Source organism: Palaemon carinicauda, chromosome 44, assembly GCF_036898095.1.
Source record: "Palaemon carinicauda isolate YSFRI2023 chromosome 44, ASM3689809v2, whole genome shotgun sequence".
NCBI classification, from domain to species: domain Eukaryota; kingdom Metazoa; phylum Arthropoda; class Malacostraca; order Decapoda; family Palaemonidae; genus Palaemon; species Palaemon carinicauda.
The window spans coordinates 43,849,677-43,869,084 of record NC_090768.1 but is presented as its reverse complement, the minus strand read 5'-3'; the positions used below and the strand labels follow the sequence as shown (position 1 = coordinate 43,869,084).

At 38.4% G+C, this 19,408-nt stretch overlaps 2 protein-coding genes across 3 annotated transcripts in view; one reads left to right on the top strand and one right to left on the bottom strand.

Annotated features, from left to right (window-relative positions):
• Positions 1–1,632: 1,632 nt before the first annotated feature.
• On the bottom strand, positions 1,633–8,638 carry LOC137634509 (33 kDa inner dynein arm light chain, axonemal-like). The gene is made up of 7 exons (XM_068366950.1): positions 8,502–8,638; positions 8,266–8,311; positions 6,228–6,398; positions 5,730–5,882; positions 4,070–4,215; positions 3,266–3,463; positions 1,633–1,680 (listed from the first exon to the last, which is right to left on the bottom strand). Exons 1-7 carry the CDS (start codon positions 8,580–8,582, stop codon positions 1,633–1,635), a joined length of 843 nt encoding a protein of 280 aa, XP_068223051.1. The 5' UTR covers positions 8,583–8,638.
• Positions 8,639–9,501: 863 nt separating this feature from the next.
• LOC137634527 (ER membrane protein complex subunit 2-B-like) overlaps positions 9,502–19,408 on the top strand; it is a 53,041-nt gene continuing 43,134 nt past the window's right edge. For both annotated transcript variants that reach the window (XM_068366976.1, XM_068366975.1), the window contains exon 1: positions 9,502–9,550. In XM_068366976.1, coding sequence (XP_068223077.1) covers positions 9,523–9,550 — 28 coding nt within the window. In that variant the 5' untranslated portion in view covers positions 9,502–9,522. The remainder of the gene's footprint in view (positions 9,551–19,408) is intronic.

Here is a 19,408-nt window from a genome sequence, read left to right as displayed (position 1 = left end):
CTTTTTGCTTGACCTTTAACCTTGACCTTCCAAAATTTGATTGTTTCCATCTTTTTACATAATAGCTAATCCCTGCAAGTTTCATTACTCTACGATTAAAATTGTGATCAGGAAGCTGGTCACAAACAAACACACACACAAACAAACAAACACAAAAACGGGCGAAAACATAATCTCCTTCCAACTTCGTTGACGGAGGTAATAAGAATCCTTGAGACAGATCAGGTGTGGCTAGTGGTTGCAAATAATGCTTCAATGGTAGTTGTGAAGCCTTTTAAATAATCCTGGCGACTTACCTGTGTTGCTTCGAGTTTAACCTACATATTTGCTATAGTTTCTAATCCCTTCAGACACTGTTGTTTTGTCCCCAGGAAACTAATACTGTGATTCCATCCAAACCTGTCTCTCAAAACACGGTACATATTTAAATATGTTTGACTTTTTACCACAGCCAACGAAGTTGGAAGGAGATTATGTTTTACCCACTGTTTCTGTGTTTGTTTGTGAACAGCTTCCTGACCACAATTTTAATCGTAGAGTAATGAAACTTGCATGGATTAACTTTTATGTAAAAAGCTGGAAATGTTAAGTTTTGGAAGGTCAAGGTCACGGTCAAGCAAAATGTCCAATTCACGTAATCAGCCGTAAGTTTGGACATCGTTATCACATAGATTTCAAACTTGGTTCATATTTGAGTGTATGAAAAGCCACTCCAATTAATACATGTTAAGGTCAAAGGTCAAGGTCGAGAAATAAGCTGCCGCGGTAGAGGTCTGTGCTCAACTGAGTGCCCCTCTAGTTTCTCTATATTTTCATGTAGTTTTTTTTAGCATCTATTAGTAGCTAGAATTATTTTGTTAATAATATAAAAACACTATTTTGCCTAAATAGCCAAGTTTAAGAAACACTGACTTCCTAGTCGCAGGCTATTTTTTTCCAAAGGCATTTGTAAGTCTTTATTTCTGTTACTTATGTCCTATGAACCAACAACGAACTTAATTTGCACCAATGACGAGAAAAATATGTGTAATTATTAAATGAGATGATGCGTAAAGTAGATGATGAATGGCGAAGTATTGATTTAAAATTTTAAGATGTAAACGACTGGCGAAATCTAACCGAGGTCCTTTGCGTCAATAGGTTTAGGAGGAGATGATGATGATAGTGGGGATTAAATGAAATCTGTTTAGTTTCTTTACTGAATAATGCTGATATGGCCATTCGTACTCTTCTGGAATTTTTTAACAATACAATCATTAACCTTGTTTAATAAGCACAAACTAGATTTTGGCCATAATTTAATATAGGTCGCTCAAAATAATTTCTAATTTTACTATAATACCATTGCAATTATATTGTTTTTCATGATGTCAAAATTCAACGAAAAACTTCATATCTTTCCACCCAGGATTGATGCATTGTTATATGTATTTTTAATTATGTTACACTTTTATTGGTAATTTTTCTATTATTTTGGATGAACATCAAAACCACTGCACTCTTCAAAAGATTGTCAACGACTTGTCTTTACACAAGACATGTAATAGAGGACAATGGGAAGAATAAAAAGACCAATAATGTATAAAACGTTATTATTAAAATAATAATTATTTTATTACAACGATTCTCAAACTATTTCTTTGGCTGTGTCGCTTGCTTGATTATCCCCTCTAGCTTTTTCTGTAAAAAAAAAAAAAAAAAAGGTTTCCGTAAAAAAAAATTACAAGAAAGCAAATTTATGTATTTCTCTTATCCTAGCCTTCCAGAATTACCAATAAACTATTTTCTATCATAAATTGTGTAAAACTAAATTTGATTATATTGTTTGTACTGACGACAAACTATGATTGGAGATAGAACTTTTTTATATTGAAATCCAAAGAAACTATGAGTTTTTAGTTTTCATTAATCCTAGTCTTCCAGAATTGACAATCTTAGAATATTGATAAGAAATTGTGCAAAACTAATCTTTGATTGCATTACTTGTACTGTGAAGGCAAACTGTGATAGGAGATATTAGGAGAACTCGTTTATATTAAAATCTAGAGAATAACCAATCACATATCAAGCAGTAGAAATGTAGGACTGAAAATGAATACGAGTAAAACTCAGTTAATGTTCAGTGGAAATTAATCTAATTTTCAAATATGATTTGAAATTCCACCATCAAGAAATTTTGGTTAATATTAAGTAAACTACTAGTATTCTGCCTCCTTCATAACTGAAAGCCTTCTACGTGTTGCCATTAATATATGAAATAGAACCCCATGCTAATTTAAAACCTTTAAACTGAAGAATTACGGAGAAAGTGAATGGAATTAATAAATAGGCAAAATAATTCTAAACATCCCATACATCTTTCTCCAAATAAATATCACAAACTATATATTTTCTACAAAATTTTAAGTCTTCCCACTTCCTTTCTTTAATTTTGCTGTACAACCTCTTTTAAATTTTACTTTAGTGAAATGCAGAAAAAGACATCAAAGGCCCCATCGCCTGTCTATATAGCCCAAATTTATAAATTCAACCCAATCTTACTCTCTCGCTCAGTATCGAAACCTACGACCTAATTTGAATTATTTTAGTCTCTTCTATGACATACCTTTAATACTCCTACGACGCAGCTTGAGTACTTCAATGACGTACTGTGAGTACTTCTACGACCTATCATGATCACTTCTACGACGTACCATGAGTACTTCCATGACGTACCTTTTTGTACTTCTGTGATGTACTTTGAGTGCTTCTATGACCTGCCTTCATCACTTCTATGATCTACCTTGAGTACTTCTATGACGTACCTTGAGTACTTCTATGACGTATCTTGAGTACTTCTACGACGTATCGTGAGTACTTCTATGTTGTACCATGAGTACTTCTATGACGTACCATGAGTACTTCTCTGACGTACTGTGAGTACTTCTATGACGTATTGTGAATACTTCTACGACGTATCATGAGTACTTCTACGACGTACCTTTTGTACTTCTGTGATGTACTTTGAGTACTTCTTTGACATCACTTGAGTACTTCAGTGACGCACCTTGAGAACTTCTTTGACGTACCTCAAGTACTTCTACACCCACCTGCAGTACTTCTATGATGTACCTTGAGAACTTCAATGACATAGCTCGAGTACTTCAATGACGTACTGCGAGTACTTCTACGACCCACCTACAGTACTTCTATGACGTACTTTGAGAACTTCAATGATGTACCGCGAGTACTTGAATGACGTACTGTGAGTACTTCAATGACGTACCTTGAGTACTTCTATCCTAGCTTGATGAATCGTTTTAGTTTCTTCGTGTTTATCAGCCTCCGCTTGCCTGGCTTCTTGTGCTTCAGTCTGCAATTGGTCGATCTCCTGTCGGAGACTCTCTGCCCTCTCCTCTAGTTCTTTGACTTGAGTCCTGAGCTCGTCGCAGCGGGCACCTACTTTCACCTTGTGTTCCTCTGCCTTAAAGAGAAGTAATGGAGTGTCTAGAGATATGGAGGAATCTCTTTTTTTTTATGGAAAATGCTGTTTGGTCATAACTTATTATATTATTTTTTCAGTACTCCTCTTGTGGTTTGTTTATTGCCTTATTTCTTTTCTATTGAGGGTTATTTTTCTCTGTTAGATCTTAGGCTTTTATCATCCCGCTTTTCAAATTAGGGTTGTAGCTTAGCAAGTAATAATAATAATAATAATAATAATAGTAATCATAATAATAATAATAATAATAATAATAATAATAATAATAATAATAATAATAATAATAATAATAACTAATTATGTGGCTTCCTGCAACAGATATTTTCTTGAATAAGGTCTGTTATATGTGTCTTGCTCGTGTGAAATTTTTTTATAATTTTACACATTTTTACTGAAAAAAAGAAATTTTGACACCCCTCTAAACCTATAGAACTTCAAAAATACCTATTATAAAGAGCTAAAGTTATCATAAACCGTATTTTCAATTAATTATTTACGGAATTATTCAATTATTACTTATGAATGCTATGCAGGCTCATATTTTTTAATATATGCCCCTTTTCCGAAGCTTGCGGTTATTTAACTCACCATCAGAGCTTTCCTGACCCCATATGCACAGGCCGATGTGTATAACCTCTGGTAGGCATCTAGCGTTTCTCTGACGTCATCCCTCACCCGGTATAACAATAGGCCTCGCTCAGCGCAGTTGATGGTCACTTGGCGGATGATCTCGTCTGGAGTTTATAGAATTACCAATCTTAAACTATTTTTGAATAAATTGTGTAAAATTAATCTTTGATTACATCACTTTTACTGTGAAGGCAAACTATGATGCTAGATATTAAGAGAACTCTTTTATATTAAAATCTATAGTACAGTGGTAACGTGTTTGCCTCGCATTTGCGTGGCAAGAGATCGATCCCCGCCCAGGGCCGTGAGTTTAAGCTGTTTACTGGGGAGGCTACTGCTGTGGTAGGGCACCACAGTGGGGGGTTGGGCTTGCCCGGCTGACGTTCTGGTGAGCATCTATTCTGATGGAACTGAAACCAGAGCACCTTTAACCTTTAACATGTCTTCCTGATGGAAGTTCCCCAAAGGCAGCTTTCCACTTGGGATATTTCTACAAGAAGGAATATCCCAAATAGAAAGCTGCCTAGAGGAACTTCCATCTGGCTCGAGCCCAAAAAATATATTTATCCTATTTCAAAACCCGTTCTGTTCTTAAAATGGAAAATACAACATGAGTATTTAGTCCATTAGATTACCATTTAACCTTCTGTATGGTTTGTCTCTAAATTAGGATAAATATACTTTTATTAGAATAAAGGAAATGCTTAGATACAAAAATGTATGCATATTTTTATACTATAAACATATTTTGAATAACTGGAAGAAAAAGAGACAGAAAAAACATTATTTAGTGACCTGCACTTTTAAGTAAATAAAAAGTACGTAAACGTCTAAACATGTAGCCTAATTCGGTCCATTTCTAGTATTTTCATCCTATGAATACTTGGTGAATATATATATATATATATATATATATATATATATATATATATATATATATATATATATATATATATATATATATATATATATATATATTATATATATATATATATATATATATATATATATATATATATATATATATATTATATATATATATATATATATATATATATATATATATATATATATATATATATATGTGTGTGTGTGTGTGTGTGTATGTATGTATGTATGTATATATATATATATATATATATATATATATATATATATATATATATATATATATATATATAAGCATGATATGTAAAGCAAATACTATACTTTTGTAGTTGTATTCCACTTGACATTTTGGTAGCCTTTTGTAAATGTCCCTGCCTGGTGATCTGCTGGACTGGGGTTCGACGTCCGTAGAAGCTCGATAGTTTTGTCTACAACCTCACTATCCCTGTGAGTTAAGGATGAGGTTTTTGGGGGAGCTTATATGTCTACTTGCTGAGTCATCCAGCAGCCATTGCCTGTCCCACCCAGGTCCTAGCTTAGGTGAAGAGGGGACGGATCCCGGGGGCACTGATCTCTTGGGCGTTGTCACTGTGCCTTGCTTCTGCCATTCATGAGCAACTTTCAAACTCATCTCATTTTCAAGTTTCCAATTGTATTTTTTAAACGAAAGTTACCTGCATATTGATGAAATGTTTCAGCATGTCATACTATCCCTTAACTTAGCCATTACCGAAGCACTGAGTGTAGAGCCCGCGTCTCACGGGACAAATGCCCGTCTCGAAAGCCATCTGCTCCTGTAAGCGAAGGTCGATGTGTTCTTGCAACTGTTGAACGTCAACTGATGTAGCTGGAGTTGTTGAAACAGATTGCACCCACAGCTGACCTATTGTGAAAGTGACCTGTTAGGAGAGTGTCCTTGGAAAATGTGCCTTTATGGGCTTGTTTATGTTTTAACAGTAAAATTTCAATATGGTTTTCTCTAATGGGATGTTGAAAAACCTCTGTCTTAATAGTACTGTATTTTTACAACTAGTTTAAGGAGGCTGCTAATTTTCTATACATGTGAAAAAATTATATTCAATATTGTATATATGGTTACTACTAATAATAAATATTTCCTTAAAATTGTTTACAGATGTCTCCACAGGTATTATATGAGAAAAGTAATATAATTGTTTTAAAGTAATATATTATTAGAACTTTTCCCACAAGTAAAATGCATACAGACCTTGTTCCTCCCATTCCTTTGGTGGTAAAATGAGGTTCAGGATTTCCTGCGTTTCCATTTTGCGAAGTTCGTGCAAAGGCGGCAAAACTATTCGGTTGGAGGAGGCAGTGCCCAGAGGTCCTCCGGGGGGAAGGGCCCCGCTCAATCCTGGGGCACTAGTACTGCTTGCATCTGTGAAAATTTATTTTTGCTTTTATGGAAATTACTAATATTTTCTATATTTTTTATTTTTTAGAAAAAATCTGGGAGCCTTTGTAGGGTGACGGCCAGATCCGTTTTCATTCATAGAAAATGGGAATATTATAAACGGGTGGACTGTGGCCGTAGTTCTAAAACCGATTTTGGCGGGAGAAGCTAACTTAAAAAACCCACCTAACCTATGCTAAAAGCCGTGTCCTTACCCAGGCGGACCCCCCTTTTCGCAACAATATAATTAACTACATAGTTAAATTTCCAAACGTTTTTATTCTATACAAGATAACAGTCGGAGCGATAATAAGCAAATTAGGACGCTTGGCCGTAGCGCTACAAACTACCCAAAATGTGTTTATGTTTGTTATATCAAAGAAGATTCTGTTTAATATCAAAAGGGAAGAATGTGATGGAAAATAGGTTCTTTATTGAACAATATAGCTTAGTAATTAAATTCACATATAAAACCATCACTGGAATACTTCATCAGTTAACTAATTAATGCATATATGCATAATATATGAAATAGTCAATTAAATAACCTATTATTCTAGACATGCCCCCACAATGTGACTGTATAATAAGGCCTTTGGTTAATTTAGTTTTTATTGAAATTTGGATCTTTTCCTATAGATTAATAAAAATCAAGTTAGAGGTGGGTAACCAAAGTATACCTTTTTTATAGTAGACTTTACATATTAATTAAAAATACTGAATTTATTTTTATATTGCAAGATTTAAAGATAATATGGAAACTCAAATTATAAGTAATGTTTTTGGTATAGTTGTAAAAAACAATTAACTGGAAGCAATTAATCTCTTGGGTTCCCAGATGTTTCTTAAAGTAGATGAAATACCTGTGACGTTTTCTGTAAAAATATGAAATAGTCACCTAACTATATTTTGCAATTGTGAAAGTGAAATCATTATGTTATTGATACTTGCACATTTTTGGGCACATTTTGGGAAAGAATATGTAATGACTCCAATGGTCATTATTAAAACTTCATACACACACGCATATACATATATATATATATATATATGTATATATATGTATATATATATATATATATATATATATATATATATATATATATATGTATATATATATATATATATATATATATATATATATATATATATATATATATACATATATATATATATATATATATATATATATATATATATATATATATATATATATATATATATATAAATTATATATATAATGTATATATAAAAATGATATATATATATATATACATATATATATATATACATATATATATATATATATATATATATATATATATATATATATATATATATATATATATATATATATAAATGAAGGCTAAGTAAAGTTGTAGGGAGGTTTGGCGAGAAAAAGACTGACATAAACCTGAGAATTTCTAGAATCTCACCTCACCCACTATATATATATATATATATATATATATATATATATATATATATATATATATATATATATATATATATATATATATATATATATATATATATATATATATATAAATAAAGGCTAAGTAAAGTTGTAGGGAGGTCTGGCGAGAAACAGACTGACATAAACTTGAGAATTACTATAATCTCACTTCACCCACTTTAATTTATACATATATACATGCACACACACACACACACACACATATATATATGTATATATATATATATATATATATATATATATATATATATATATATATATATATATATATATATATATATATATATAAACAACTTAGATTAGGCAGTGAAGTAAAAAACCCATCTTACATGCAGTTTTTTTCGTTAAATATATTTTTTTCATTGTAAACCTTACCTGATGCGTCAGTCGGAATACCATCTCGCATAGATAGTCGAGGTACCTGTATTTAAGAAAGCCTATTTCAGTATGCTAGCCTGATTTATAGTAATTATTTATTACTATACATGAAATATAAAATATATATGCAAAAGTTCCATTGCCCCACCTACATGTACTTTATTTGTAAGATAAAGTATTATTATTTTAATGATAACCTTCTTATACTTAGTCAAAATATATTTTTAGATTACCTTATCATTTTCTTCGCTTTTCTTGGTAGTAACCAAGACAGGAGTGTCATATTTAATCAACGAAGTTATTTTATCCGTCATCTCTGCTTAAACTGTCAAGATTATTTACAAACGTTGTCATGACAACCAGCTCATATGATTTTCTAGGGTTATCACTTTTACAAAATTAATTTGATTTAGTAATTAATTTTATCCATAAGGATAAAGCTGTTAAGTTGTATAAGAAAATGTATCATTAGATACAATTAAATGTAATGTTTTAACCAGTGAAGTTATTTTATCAGTCATTTCTACTTAAACTGTCAAGATTGTTTACAAACGTTGCCATGGTAACGAACTCATATGATTCTTTGGGGTTATCACCTTTACCAAATAATTTATTTTTCCCATCAAGGATAAAGCTGTTGTTTAAGAAAATATGTAATTGTATATAATTCAATATCATAAATAAAATATATTTTATACTTTCATTATTGAATTAAATTTAAATTACGTACGAAACAAGAATAAATTTGATCTAGTAGGCCTATTAAGTTTTCTCCTGAAGGATAAAGCTGTTAAGTTGTTTAAGAAAATATATAATTGTATATTTTTAATCATGATAATAACGTATTTTATACTTTCAATGTTGAATTAAATTCTAATTATGTACAAAACAAAAATAAATTTGATCTAGTATTTAGTTTTCTCCTTCAGGATAAAATTGTTAAGCCGTTTAAGAAAATATATAATTTTATATAATTAATTATGATCATTCAAATGTATTTTATACTTTCAATATTGAATTAGTTTTGAATTACGCACAAAACAAAAATAAATTTGAGCTAGTATTTAGTTTTCTCCTTAAGGATAAAGCTGTTAAGTTGTACAATAAAATATATAATTAGATACAATTAAATGTAATAATTTAAATGTATTGTATACTTTTAATATTGAATTAAATTTAAATTACGTACAAAACAAAAATTGAATTTGCAAAGATGATATCCCATTTCAACAGCAGAAGGCAAATATTGGCAAGATGGCGACGTTGGACCTAGACTGGGAGGGTAAGAATTGTTATTTACTTGTTTATTTCAGCTTCATTTCGGACATTTAATTCGAAAAATAATATTTCATAGCATTATTAATGAAACAGGAGGCCTATAGTACAATATACTATATACTAAAGTATGCAGGTTACAGCTACAAGTTGCTAGTAATTGGAAGGCTTGTGTCAATGTGTCATACGGCGAGCATTGCAAATAATGCTTTATCACATATTTTAGTGTTCAGATTGTGCAAATTTACTATAATTGATGTATTTTATTTATTTCCTCTTAATTTAGCTGAAATAACATTTATATGTAGGTCAGCTTAAACCGGGAGACGTATCAGAAACTGGTTATTAAGCTAGGCTACTTAGCTGCCCGGCATCAGCCTAGTTGGTAAAATTTTACTGTATTACTGATTCTCATTTGGAACAGAAAATATATGTTTTCCTGTAGTAATAACGTGATTTGACCGAATTTGACCTTCATTTCAACCGCAAATAAACAGAACAACCAGTTCCACTAACTAAGTATCTGAACTGGTTGCTGTTATTACGACTGAAATGAAGGTGAGAACCGGTTAAATCATGTTATTTTCTACGGGAAAAAATATATTGTCTGTTATAATGTTTGGGGTGAATGTAGTTTTTAGGCACTGGGCGATATCTTTCTTATTACTTGCCAAATCGGTTTTCATTATGGGGAAGATGTTCTTTACTATGATCCAACATACCATATTATGATGTTATTTTATCATTTTGAATAATGTCATAATTTACCTTTACCACGGCAATATCTTCTAAGCTCAACACGGTCCGAACGCAAGTCACGGGTAGCTCCTGCTTAGTTTCCAACTTTCCCGATAGATAGAGCTCGTGTCGTCCCAGTCTAAGAATCGTTCGTTTTTACAATTTAATACTGTCCCATCAATCTACATTTTTACCCCTTTAGTTAAGTTTGTAGTTTTTAGGGACACTTCATTTATAGTGACATTTGATACTGCTATGATAATTATCTTGAGTTGTTAGGTTAGGGAAAGGTCGTTACAATGCGTCGTCCGCTGAAGCCACGGCCAAGTTACTCGATCATAAAACTTCCTCCAAGCATTGTTTCCTGCCTGACTGTAATAACACCCGTTGGGCAGCGGTCTGATCGCCTATCAGTTGGTGGCGCAAGCTTGAACAGTTATCGATGCTCGCACTTATGTTTTCGCTAATTCCAACAATCTTCATTTTTAACCTCTTGTTAAGATTATTTTGTTGGGACACATCCTGAAATTAAGCCGAATACTAATTTGTTATATATACAACCAAAGGTTAGGTTAGCCAACATCTAGTTAAGATATTTCGGTAGATAAAGCCGGTGTCAAATAAACCAACCGAACTAACCCTTTCGTTGGCCACGGGATTTCAAATTTTTAATCCCCCCCCCCCCCCATGTGACCCGAGATTGACCTGGAGTCGACCCTTTCCAACCCTAACTGCCATAATGGATAGACGTGTTGCGTATAGTTACTCTTTGAGCGATGTTGTTGAGTTTATCACTCATATTGATCAAATTGATTCGTTGAAGACAATAAGGTATTTACACCTACAAGACTTTACTCGTGTTACCCCCAAATTTTTTCATTATTTATTTCGAGAAGGGCTCTTAGTCGTGAAATTTCAAGTCGTCATTCTAATCCTCCTCCCCGGAAGAGGGTGAAGGCGCTAGAACCCGAGGATTTTGGTTTTAGCGACATCGAATGTTAAGGTAAGCCTGATTAACTTTTTTTATTATGACAATGTGGTTGAGATATAATTTTGAGTGCTGCTTATACCTTTTTTTGTGTAGGAGAGACTTGCGAAGGGGATCTGGGGGCTTGTCCCCGGGTAGGGGTAGTGACCTGGGAAGTACTAGGTTCGGTCAGGTGGGGTTTGTGGGATTTGTATGTTATAGACAGTGGTTGGGGGGTCGCAAGGGGCCGTTAGCCCCACCGATTAGGTCACGAGGAAAGTAAGGATATGGCTTGTAGGCCAGGTTAGGAGGGGAATTTTGGTTTAGTTCTCCATTTTTCTCGCACCTTTCCGACATGCATGAGCAGATTTGTCCTAGTATGTAGATTGTTGGGAGAAGCATTTACAAAACTAGTGAGTTTAATATTTCATTCCATGATCATTCCCGTGAAAAAGAGCCGATTTCAGACGTTTTTTTTACTCTTTTTTTTCGGCCGGTCCAAGGCCTGTCCCCATGAACTACAGAGGCTCCAAATGTTTAAATATTAGGTCTCTTGTTATATATTTTATGTTAAAATGTTTAAATATAAATTCCATTTTTCAATATTAAACTTAGCCGGTGATCATATAGCTGTCAGCTCTGCTGCCCGACAGAAAAACCTAAGGACAAAATATGCCAGCGATCGCTATACAGGTGGGGGTGTACATCAACAGCGCCATCTGTCGAGCAGGTACTCAAGTACTCCATGTCAACACAGAACCAATTTTCTCTCTGTAGTGCCACTGGCAAGACCTACTAAATACGCTGTTACTAACTGGATTTGTTTTCACAACTATTTGGTGAAGTACACTATTCTAGTTTTGAGCTTTCGCTATGCAGGGGTTTTATCTTCATCTCAAAATCTTGAACTCGTTTTGGATAGATTTAATTATGGTGACAAAGAGAGTATGGACTCTCTTTCACTTTTAAATGGCCGACCCTTCCCTTAGACGGAAGTGTGTTTAGGTTTTTAGTAATTTTGCTTAACACGTTATAGATCTATATTTTTCAATATTAAACTTACCCGATAATCATGTAGCTGTCAACTCCGTTGCCCGACAGAATTCTATGGAGGGATACGCCAGCTATCACAATACTAGAAGGGGGTGTACTTACCAGCGCCACCTGTGGCCAGGTACTCAATCATTTGTTGTTGACACCTCCTCAATTATTCCTCTGTCGTGCTTCCGGCTAGACGTTCTGGGATACGCTTATGGTCTTCGAGTTTATTCATGGATATTTGGTGAAGTATTCTCTTAGATTAACGGCTGTCGCATACTGGAATCCTTTTTATATTAGCTAGATAGCTTTTATATAAATACTGGTTAACGGTTAATGAATTTTTGCTTGTTTTTGGATCACCCTTTGACTAACTCTTTGAAACAAGATGTCTGACGTTTCGCAAGCTCCCTCCCATAGACGATGTAGGTCTTGCAATAGGCGTATTCCGAAGGCCTCGGTAGATCCTCACACCGCTTGTTCTGACTGTAGGGACAGGCCCTGTCTATTAGAAAATCGATGTGAGGAGTGCGCCGGACTTTCGGAATTGGATTTTGTCCGTCTTTTAAAATATTCATCTAAGTTAGAGAGAGGTAGAGTTAGGAGAAGTTCTTCTCACTCTTCTATGTTTTCCTCACCTCATGATCCCCTACCTTTTCCTACCCCTGTAGTGGCTACCCCCGAACCTACTGTGTGCCCTCCGCCTGATATGTCAACTGTTTTGCGTGCTATTCAGGCTTTAGGAGATAAAGTAGAATCAGTGGTAAGTGACCATAAGTCTCTGATGGCCGAGGTTAAAGAACTGAAGGTCAAGAGTGCAGTGGGTGGAAATAGTGCCAGTGCTGTGACGAGTGCTAGTGTCTGTGCAGTGCCAAGTGCTAGTGGTGCCAGTGTGGTGCGTGAGGATTTTTCTGTGCGAGCCAGTCGTCCTCCCAGTCCGGGACCTCTTGCAAGCTCCCATGCCCAGGGGAGAAGCAATGTCGAAGGGCTTAAGGGTTCGACAGGCCTTGTTAGGCGCACAGAATTATCCTCGGTGGTTGCGGGCGTGTCTTCCTTAGACCGTCACTCCCACCTGCAGACGATTGAGCCCGTCTTCTCGTCCGCTGATCAACATGCAGGGAAGAAACGTTGGTCTCAGGTCTCGAGACCTCTTAAACGGAGAGTTCAGTCAGCGAGTGCTCAGCCAGGTTGTAGTCATTGGCTCAGCTCCGACTCGCCTCAGTCATCGGTCGACTGTACTCCGCCCAAGAGGAGTAAGGTTCTGCCTATACAGAGCCCGACTGTGACTTTACCTCAGTCTGTTATCGTTTCTGCCGACCCCAAGTGGACCCTGCTTCAGTCCATGCAAGCTCAGCTTTCGGACTTGATGCGTGAGTGTCGGGCTGAGAGTGTTGCACCTCCTCCTCCGCCTACACTCCCTCCACCTGTTCTCGCTCCGCCTGTGCTCGCCCAGCCTGCACCTGCTCCGCCTGGTCGCAGCACCATCTGCCAGGCGTACGATGTTGAGCCACTTTCGGAGTTTGCTGTTCCCAGTGTTGTTCAGCCTCAGCCTTCTTTAAGGCAACCCTTGCTTTGGGATCAGGAGAGTTATTCCACTCTTCCTCCTCCTCCCCTTGCTGCTCCACCAGTGGTGCAACTCTCGGTTGGGGTACAACAACCTCTCCCCTCCGTGAGTCTGTCTGCTCAACCATCGCTGCAGCGAGCTCAACCCTCATCTAGGCAAGCTCCTCTACACCATGGACTTGCGCCTCAGGAGCCTCAGCTTGCGAGAACTTTACCTTGTTCTGCGCAGCCTCAACCTCTTCATGCTCCACTCATCTCACAGGAACAGGAACGGACTACTCCGCCTCCGTCCTCCGCTCAGCTTGTGCAATCCTTGGGTTCAACTCTTGCTAGGAGTCAACCTCCTTCACCCATGCGCCTGCCTTCTGCTTCGTCTGTTGTTCAGCCTATGCAGTCTGAGCCTCAGGTTTTCCCTCAAGATGAGGAAACCTCTGTTATTGTTCCTACCCGTTCTGACTCTGCGGTTCAGCATTCTGGTCCTATCGCTTCGCTACCCTCTGCTGATGAAGTGTCGGATGATGAGGAGGCACACCTTGATCCCTCATCAGACGTGGAGGAGTCTAAGCTTTCTCCATTGTCTATTGATTTTCGAAAGGTCTTGGCTCTACTCAGGGAGATTTACCCAGACCACTTCGTCTCTGCTATTCCCCGCTCTCCTCCATCTGAGTTTTCGCTGGGCGTACAACATGCTAAGTCCAACTATACTAAGCTTTTCCTAGCTAGATCCTCCAAGAGGGCTTTAAGGATCTTAGGGGAGTGGCTTCAGTCTAAACAACACCTTGGCAAGACTTCCTTCATGTTCCCTCCAACGAAGCTCGCTTCGAAAGGTTGCGTTTGGTATGCCACAGGGGAAGCACCAGGCTTGGGAGTACCTGCCTCTGCCCAGGCTGACTTCTCAAGTCTGGTGGACTCGCCTAGGAGGACTGCGATGAGACGCTCGAAGGTTTGTTGGACCTTCTCAGACCTGGATCATCTTCTGAAAGGGTTGTTCAGAGCTTTCGAAATGTTCAACTTTCTCGACTGGTGCCTGGGAGCCCTCAGCAAGAAAACCTCTCCTGCGGACAAAGATTCTGCCATGCTAATTATGTCCTGCATGGATAAGGCCATCAGAGATGGATCGGGTGAGCTAGCGTCGTTATTTGTATCAGGGGTGTTGAAGAAAAGGGAACAACTGTGTACCTTCCTCTCCGCCAGCATTACACCGTGCCAACGGTCACAACTCCTTTTTGCTCCACTCTCAAAGTTCCTCTTTCCCGAGGAGCTAGTTAAGGACTTGTCGGCTGCCCTGATACAGAAGGACACGCACGATCTTGTAGCCTCATCGGCTCGTAAGTCTAAGGTTACCACCTCTGTCCCCAAGACTTATCGCTCCCCAGTGGCTGATACCCCGGCTACAAGGTTCATACCGCCCTTTCGTGGTAGAGCCCCCAGCCGAGGAAGCTCCCGTCCAGACTCTCACAGGGGCAAGTCTAGGAAAGGACCCAGGACATCTAAGGGAAAGAACTGACTCTCAGATTCTCCAGACAACAGTAGGAGCCAGACTCAAGATCTTCTGGCGAGCCTGGGAGAAGAGAGGTGCAGACGCACAGTCTGTCAGTTGGCTGAGGTACGGTTACAGGATTCCATTCTGCCTCAAACCGCCTCTGACCACATCGCCCATCAACCTCTCTCCCAACTACAAAGAAGAGGACAAGAGGCTAGCATTGCAACAGGAGGTGTCGCTACTTGTGCAGAAGAAGGCAGTGGTTATAGTCCGGGACCATCAATCCCCGGGCTTCTACAACCGTCTCTTTCTTGTGGCCAAGAAGACAGGAGGTTGGAGACCGGTGCTGGACGTCAGCTCTCTCAACGAGTATGTCACCAAGCAGACGTTCACAATGGAGACGACCAAGTCGGTCTTAGCAGCGGTCAGACAGGAGGACTGGATGGTCTCGTTGGACTTGAAAGATGCATACTTTCACGTTCCCATTCATCCAGACTCCCAACCTTTCCTGAGATTCGTTTTCGGAAAGGTTGTCTATCAGTTCCAAGCCCTGTGTTTTGGCCTAAGCACAGCTCCTATGGTCTTTACTCATCTGATGAGGAATGTAGCGAAATTCCTGCACTTATCGAACATCAGAGCCTCCCTCTACCTAGACGACTGGCTGTTGAGAGCCTCCACGAGTCGTCGTTGTCTGGAGAACCTCTCTTGGACTTTAGATCTAATCAGAGACCTAGGTCTATTAGTCAATATAGAGAAATCTCAACTCATTCCCTCCCAATCCATTGTGTACCTGGGAATGGAGATTCAGAGTCGGGATTTTCGGGCTTTTCCATCGGCCCCCAGGATAAACCAAGCCCTAGAGTGCATCATGAGCATGCTGAAGAGGAGCAATTGCTCAGTGAGACAGTGGATGAGTCTCACAGGGACCCTCTCATCACTGGCCCTGTTTGTCGAGCTAGGGAGACTCCACCTCCGCCCTCTTCAATTCCATCTTGCGGCTCATTGGGACAAGGGCTCGACTCTAGAAGCAGTCTCTATCCCTATCAACCAAGAGATGAAGACCACTCTCCGGTGGTGGAAGCACAATCTCCTTCTCAAGGAGGGTCTATCATTGGCCATCCAGACCCCCCATCTTCATCTCTTCTCGGATGCATCGGACTCGGGCTGGGGTGCGACCTTGGACGGACGGGAATGCTCAGGAGTATGGAACAAGGAACAAGGATTACTCCACATCAACTGCAAGGAACTGTTAGCAGTTCATCTTGCCCTGTTGAACTTCAAGTCCCTCCTGCTAGGCAAAGTGGTGGAGGTGAATTCAGACAACACCACAGCCTTGGCTTACATCTCCAAGCAAGGAGGGACCCATTCGAGGAGCCTTTACGAGATCGCAAGGGACCTCCTCATTTGGTCAAGAGGTCTAAACCTCACACTGGTCACGAGGTTCATCCAGGGCGATATGAATGTTTCAGCGGATCGCCTCAGCAGAAGGAATCAGGTCATTCCCACGGAATGGACCCTCCACAAGAGTGTGTGCAACAGACTTTGGACCTTGTGGGGTCAACCTACCATAGATCTGTTTGCCACCTCCATCACCAAGAGACTTCCGCTTTATTGTTCCCCTGTTCCAGACCCTGCAGCGGTTCATGTGGATGCTTTTCTTCTGAACTGGTCCCATCTCGACCTGTACGCATTCCCTCCGTTCAAGATTATAAACAAAGTTCTGCAGAAATTCGTCTCGCACGAAGGGACACGGCTGACGCTGGTTGCTCCCCTTTGGCCTGCAAGAGAATGGTACACAGAGGTACTTCAATGGCTAGTCGACTTCCCCAGGACTCTACCTCTAAGAGTGGACCTTCTACGTCAACCACACGTAGACAGGTTGCACCCAAACCTCCACGCTCTTCGACTGACTGCCTTCAGACTGTCGAAAGATTCGCTAGAGCTAGAGGCTTTTCGAAGGAGGCAGCCAGTGCGATTGCCAGAGCTAGAAGAATTTCCACTCGTAGAGTCTACCAGTCTAAGTGGGAGGTCTTCCGAAGCTGGTGTAGAGCCAATTCAATATCCTCTACCAATACCTCTGTGATCCAAATAGCTGACTTCCTTCTTCATCTTAGGAATGAGAGATCCCTTTCAACACCTACGATTAAAGGGTATAGGAGCATGTTGGCCTCAGTTCTCCGCCACAGGGGTTTGGACCTGTCTTCCAACAAGGACCTTCAAGACTTTGGCACCTTTGGGTTGATTCAGCCTCCAAGAGGAACGCTGCGCTCAGTAAGGAAGACGAACTTTAAATAAAAGGCAGAGTAACGGTTCTATTCGACTTCCTTACCAGGTACTTATTATTTCATTGTTATTTGAGATAACTGTTATATGAAATATGGGATACTTAGCTATCCTTTAATCATGTACACTGGTTTTCACCCACCTCCCTGGGTGTGAATCAGCTACATGATTATCGGGTAAGTTTAATATTGAAAAATGTTATTTTTATTAATAAAATAAATTTTTGAATATATTTACCCGATAATCATGATTTAATCGACCCTCCCTTTCCTCCCCAGAGAGAACCAGTGGACCGAGGAATAATTGAGGAGGTGTCAACAACAAATGATTGAGTACCTGGCCACAGGTGGCGCTGGTAAGTACACCCCCTTCTAGTATTGTGATAGCTGGCGTATCCCTCCATAGAATTCTGTCGGGCAACGGAGTTGACAGCTACATGATTATCGGGTAAGTATATTCAAAAATTTATTTTATTAATAAAAATAACATATTTTATATCTCTCCGCCTTTATTAGGCCTATTCGATTAACTTTCCATTTATTATAAACATATAAAAATAAATTTTTATGTTTTGTTTATATGCGACCTTTCCTGATAGTAGGCGGTCCTAACTTGGAACCGAAGTTAATCAACGTTGAGCCCGTTATATCGTATTTAGCCTTTAAAGAATTTAAAACTTTTTAAATTTAATGTTTTATGAAAGAATTTCTTTGATAGTCTTCGTACTGTTTTCAAAGATGAACTAACGTTTAGTTTTTTTTTTTTAGACTACGTAGTTGTTGACGTTCAGGACGTTCAACATGCGCTCTATCGTTACGATAGAGAGAGAGTGTATCACGGTTTCACTTTGCAGTAAGAGTAAATCGATTCTGACGTTTCGTTCATTCTTTCTTAACTTAAATGGTTTAAATTCTAAATTAAAGGAACTTTTTATTTGGAAAACCTTTCAGTTTTTTCCTTTAGCCAAATAACTTGTTTTTTTGACGATATATAATTGGGCTCTTCTCTCAGGTGCGAAATCAAGAGAGAAAGAGAGAGAGAGATAGAGACGGAGGGAGAGAGAGGAGAAAAAAACGTTCCGTTCAAGCGGGTAACGTTGTTCTCGTGTTACTCTCCTCCCTAGTCGCTTAACGGGGAAGAAGGTAAAACGTTTCTAGGGTTTTATTCTTGTCCCCAGTCTATTTGCGGTGAGAGATTGTAAACGTAGTTTAATTGAACTAGTGTTTAGTCTCTTTCCCAGCCACTGAATTCTTTATCTTTATATGTTTTCTGTTTTTGCTAGTATTAATGAGCTGCATTATACGACTGTTTTCGCAATTACTACCTTTTAATGAAGGGTAGAATTGCGTGTTTCAGGTAGAAATCAGTAAAAGTTTCGATTTCAGTGAAATAAGTGCAAAACAGAAAATCGAAGTGATAAAGTGATATGCGCAAAGTGTTACAGTGTTGCGTCCGAGGGTTCGTCTGTTCGTGCCTGTCGTTCACCTAGTCCGGGACCTCTTGCAAGCTCCCAAGCCCAGGGGAGAAGTAATGTCGAACGACTTATGGGTTCGTCAGGCCTTGATCAACGAACAGACGTTTCCCTCCGTGGTTTCGGGCGTATCTACCCAAGATCGCCCCACCCACACAAAGACGAGAGAGCCCATTTACTTCTCGTCTGCGGAAGAGGTTTCTCGTAAGAAACCATGGACCAAGGTCTCGCAGCTTATTAAGCGCAAGTCGGTCCCTTCCGCGCAAGTCCAACGGCCCAGTTGTAGCCACTGGGTCAGTTCGGACTCGCTGCAGTCTTCCGA

What these genes read in the sequence shown, in the direction of transcription:
- LOC137634509 (XM_068366950.1), bottom strand. Translation starts at nt 8,582, where the DNA reads ATGACGGATAAAATAACTTCGTTGATTAAATATGACACTCCTGTCTTG. An exon ending in AAAGGAATGGGAGGAACAAG is followed by an intron (nt 5,883 to 6,227) that starts GTCTGTATGCAT and finishes CTTTCACAATAG; the next exon opens with GTCAGCTGTGGGTGCAATCT. An exon ending in GGGTCAGGAAAGCTCTGATG is followed by an intron (nt 3,464 to 4,069) that starts GTGAGTTAAATA and finishes CTTCTCTTTAAG; the next exon opens with GCAGAGGAACACAAGGTGAA.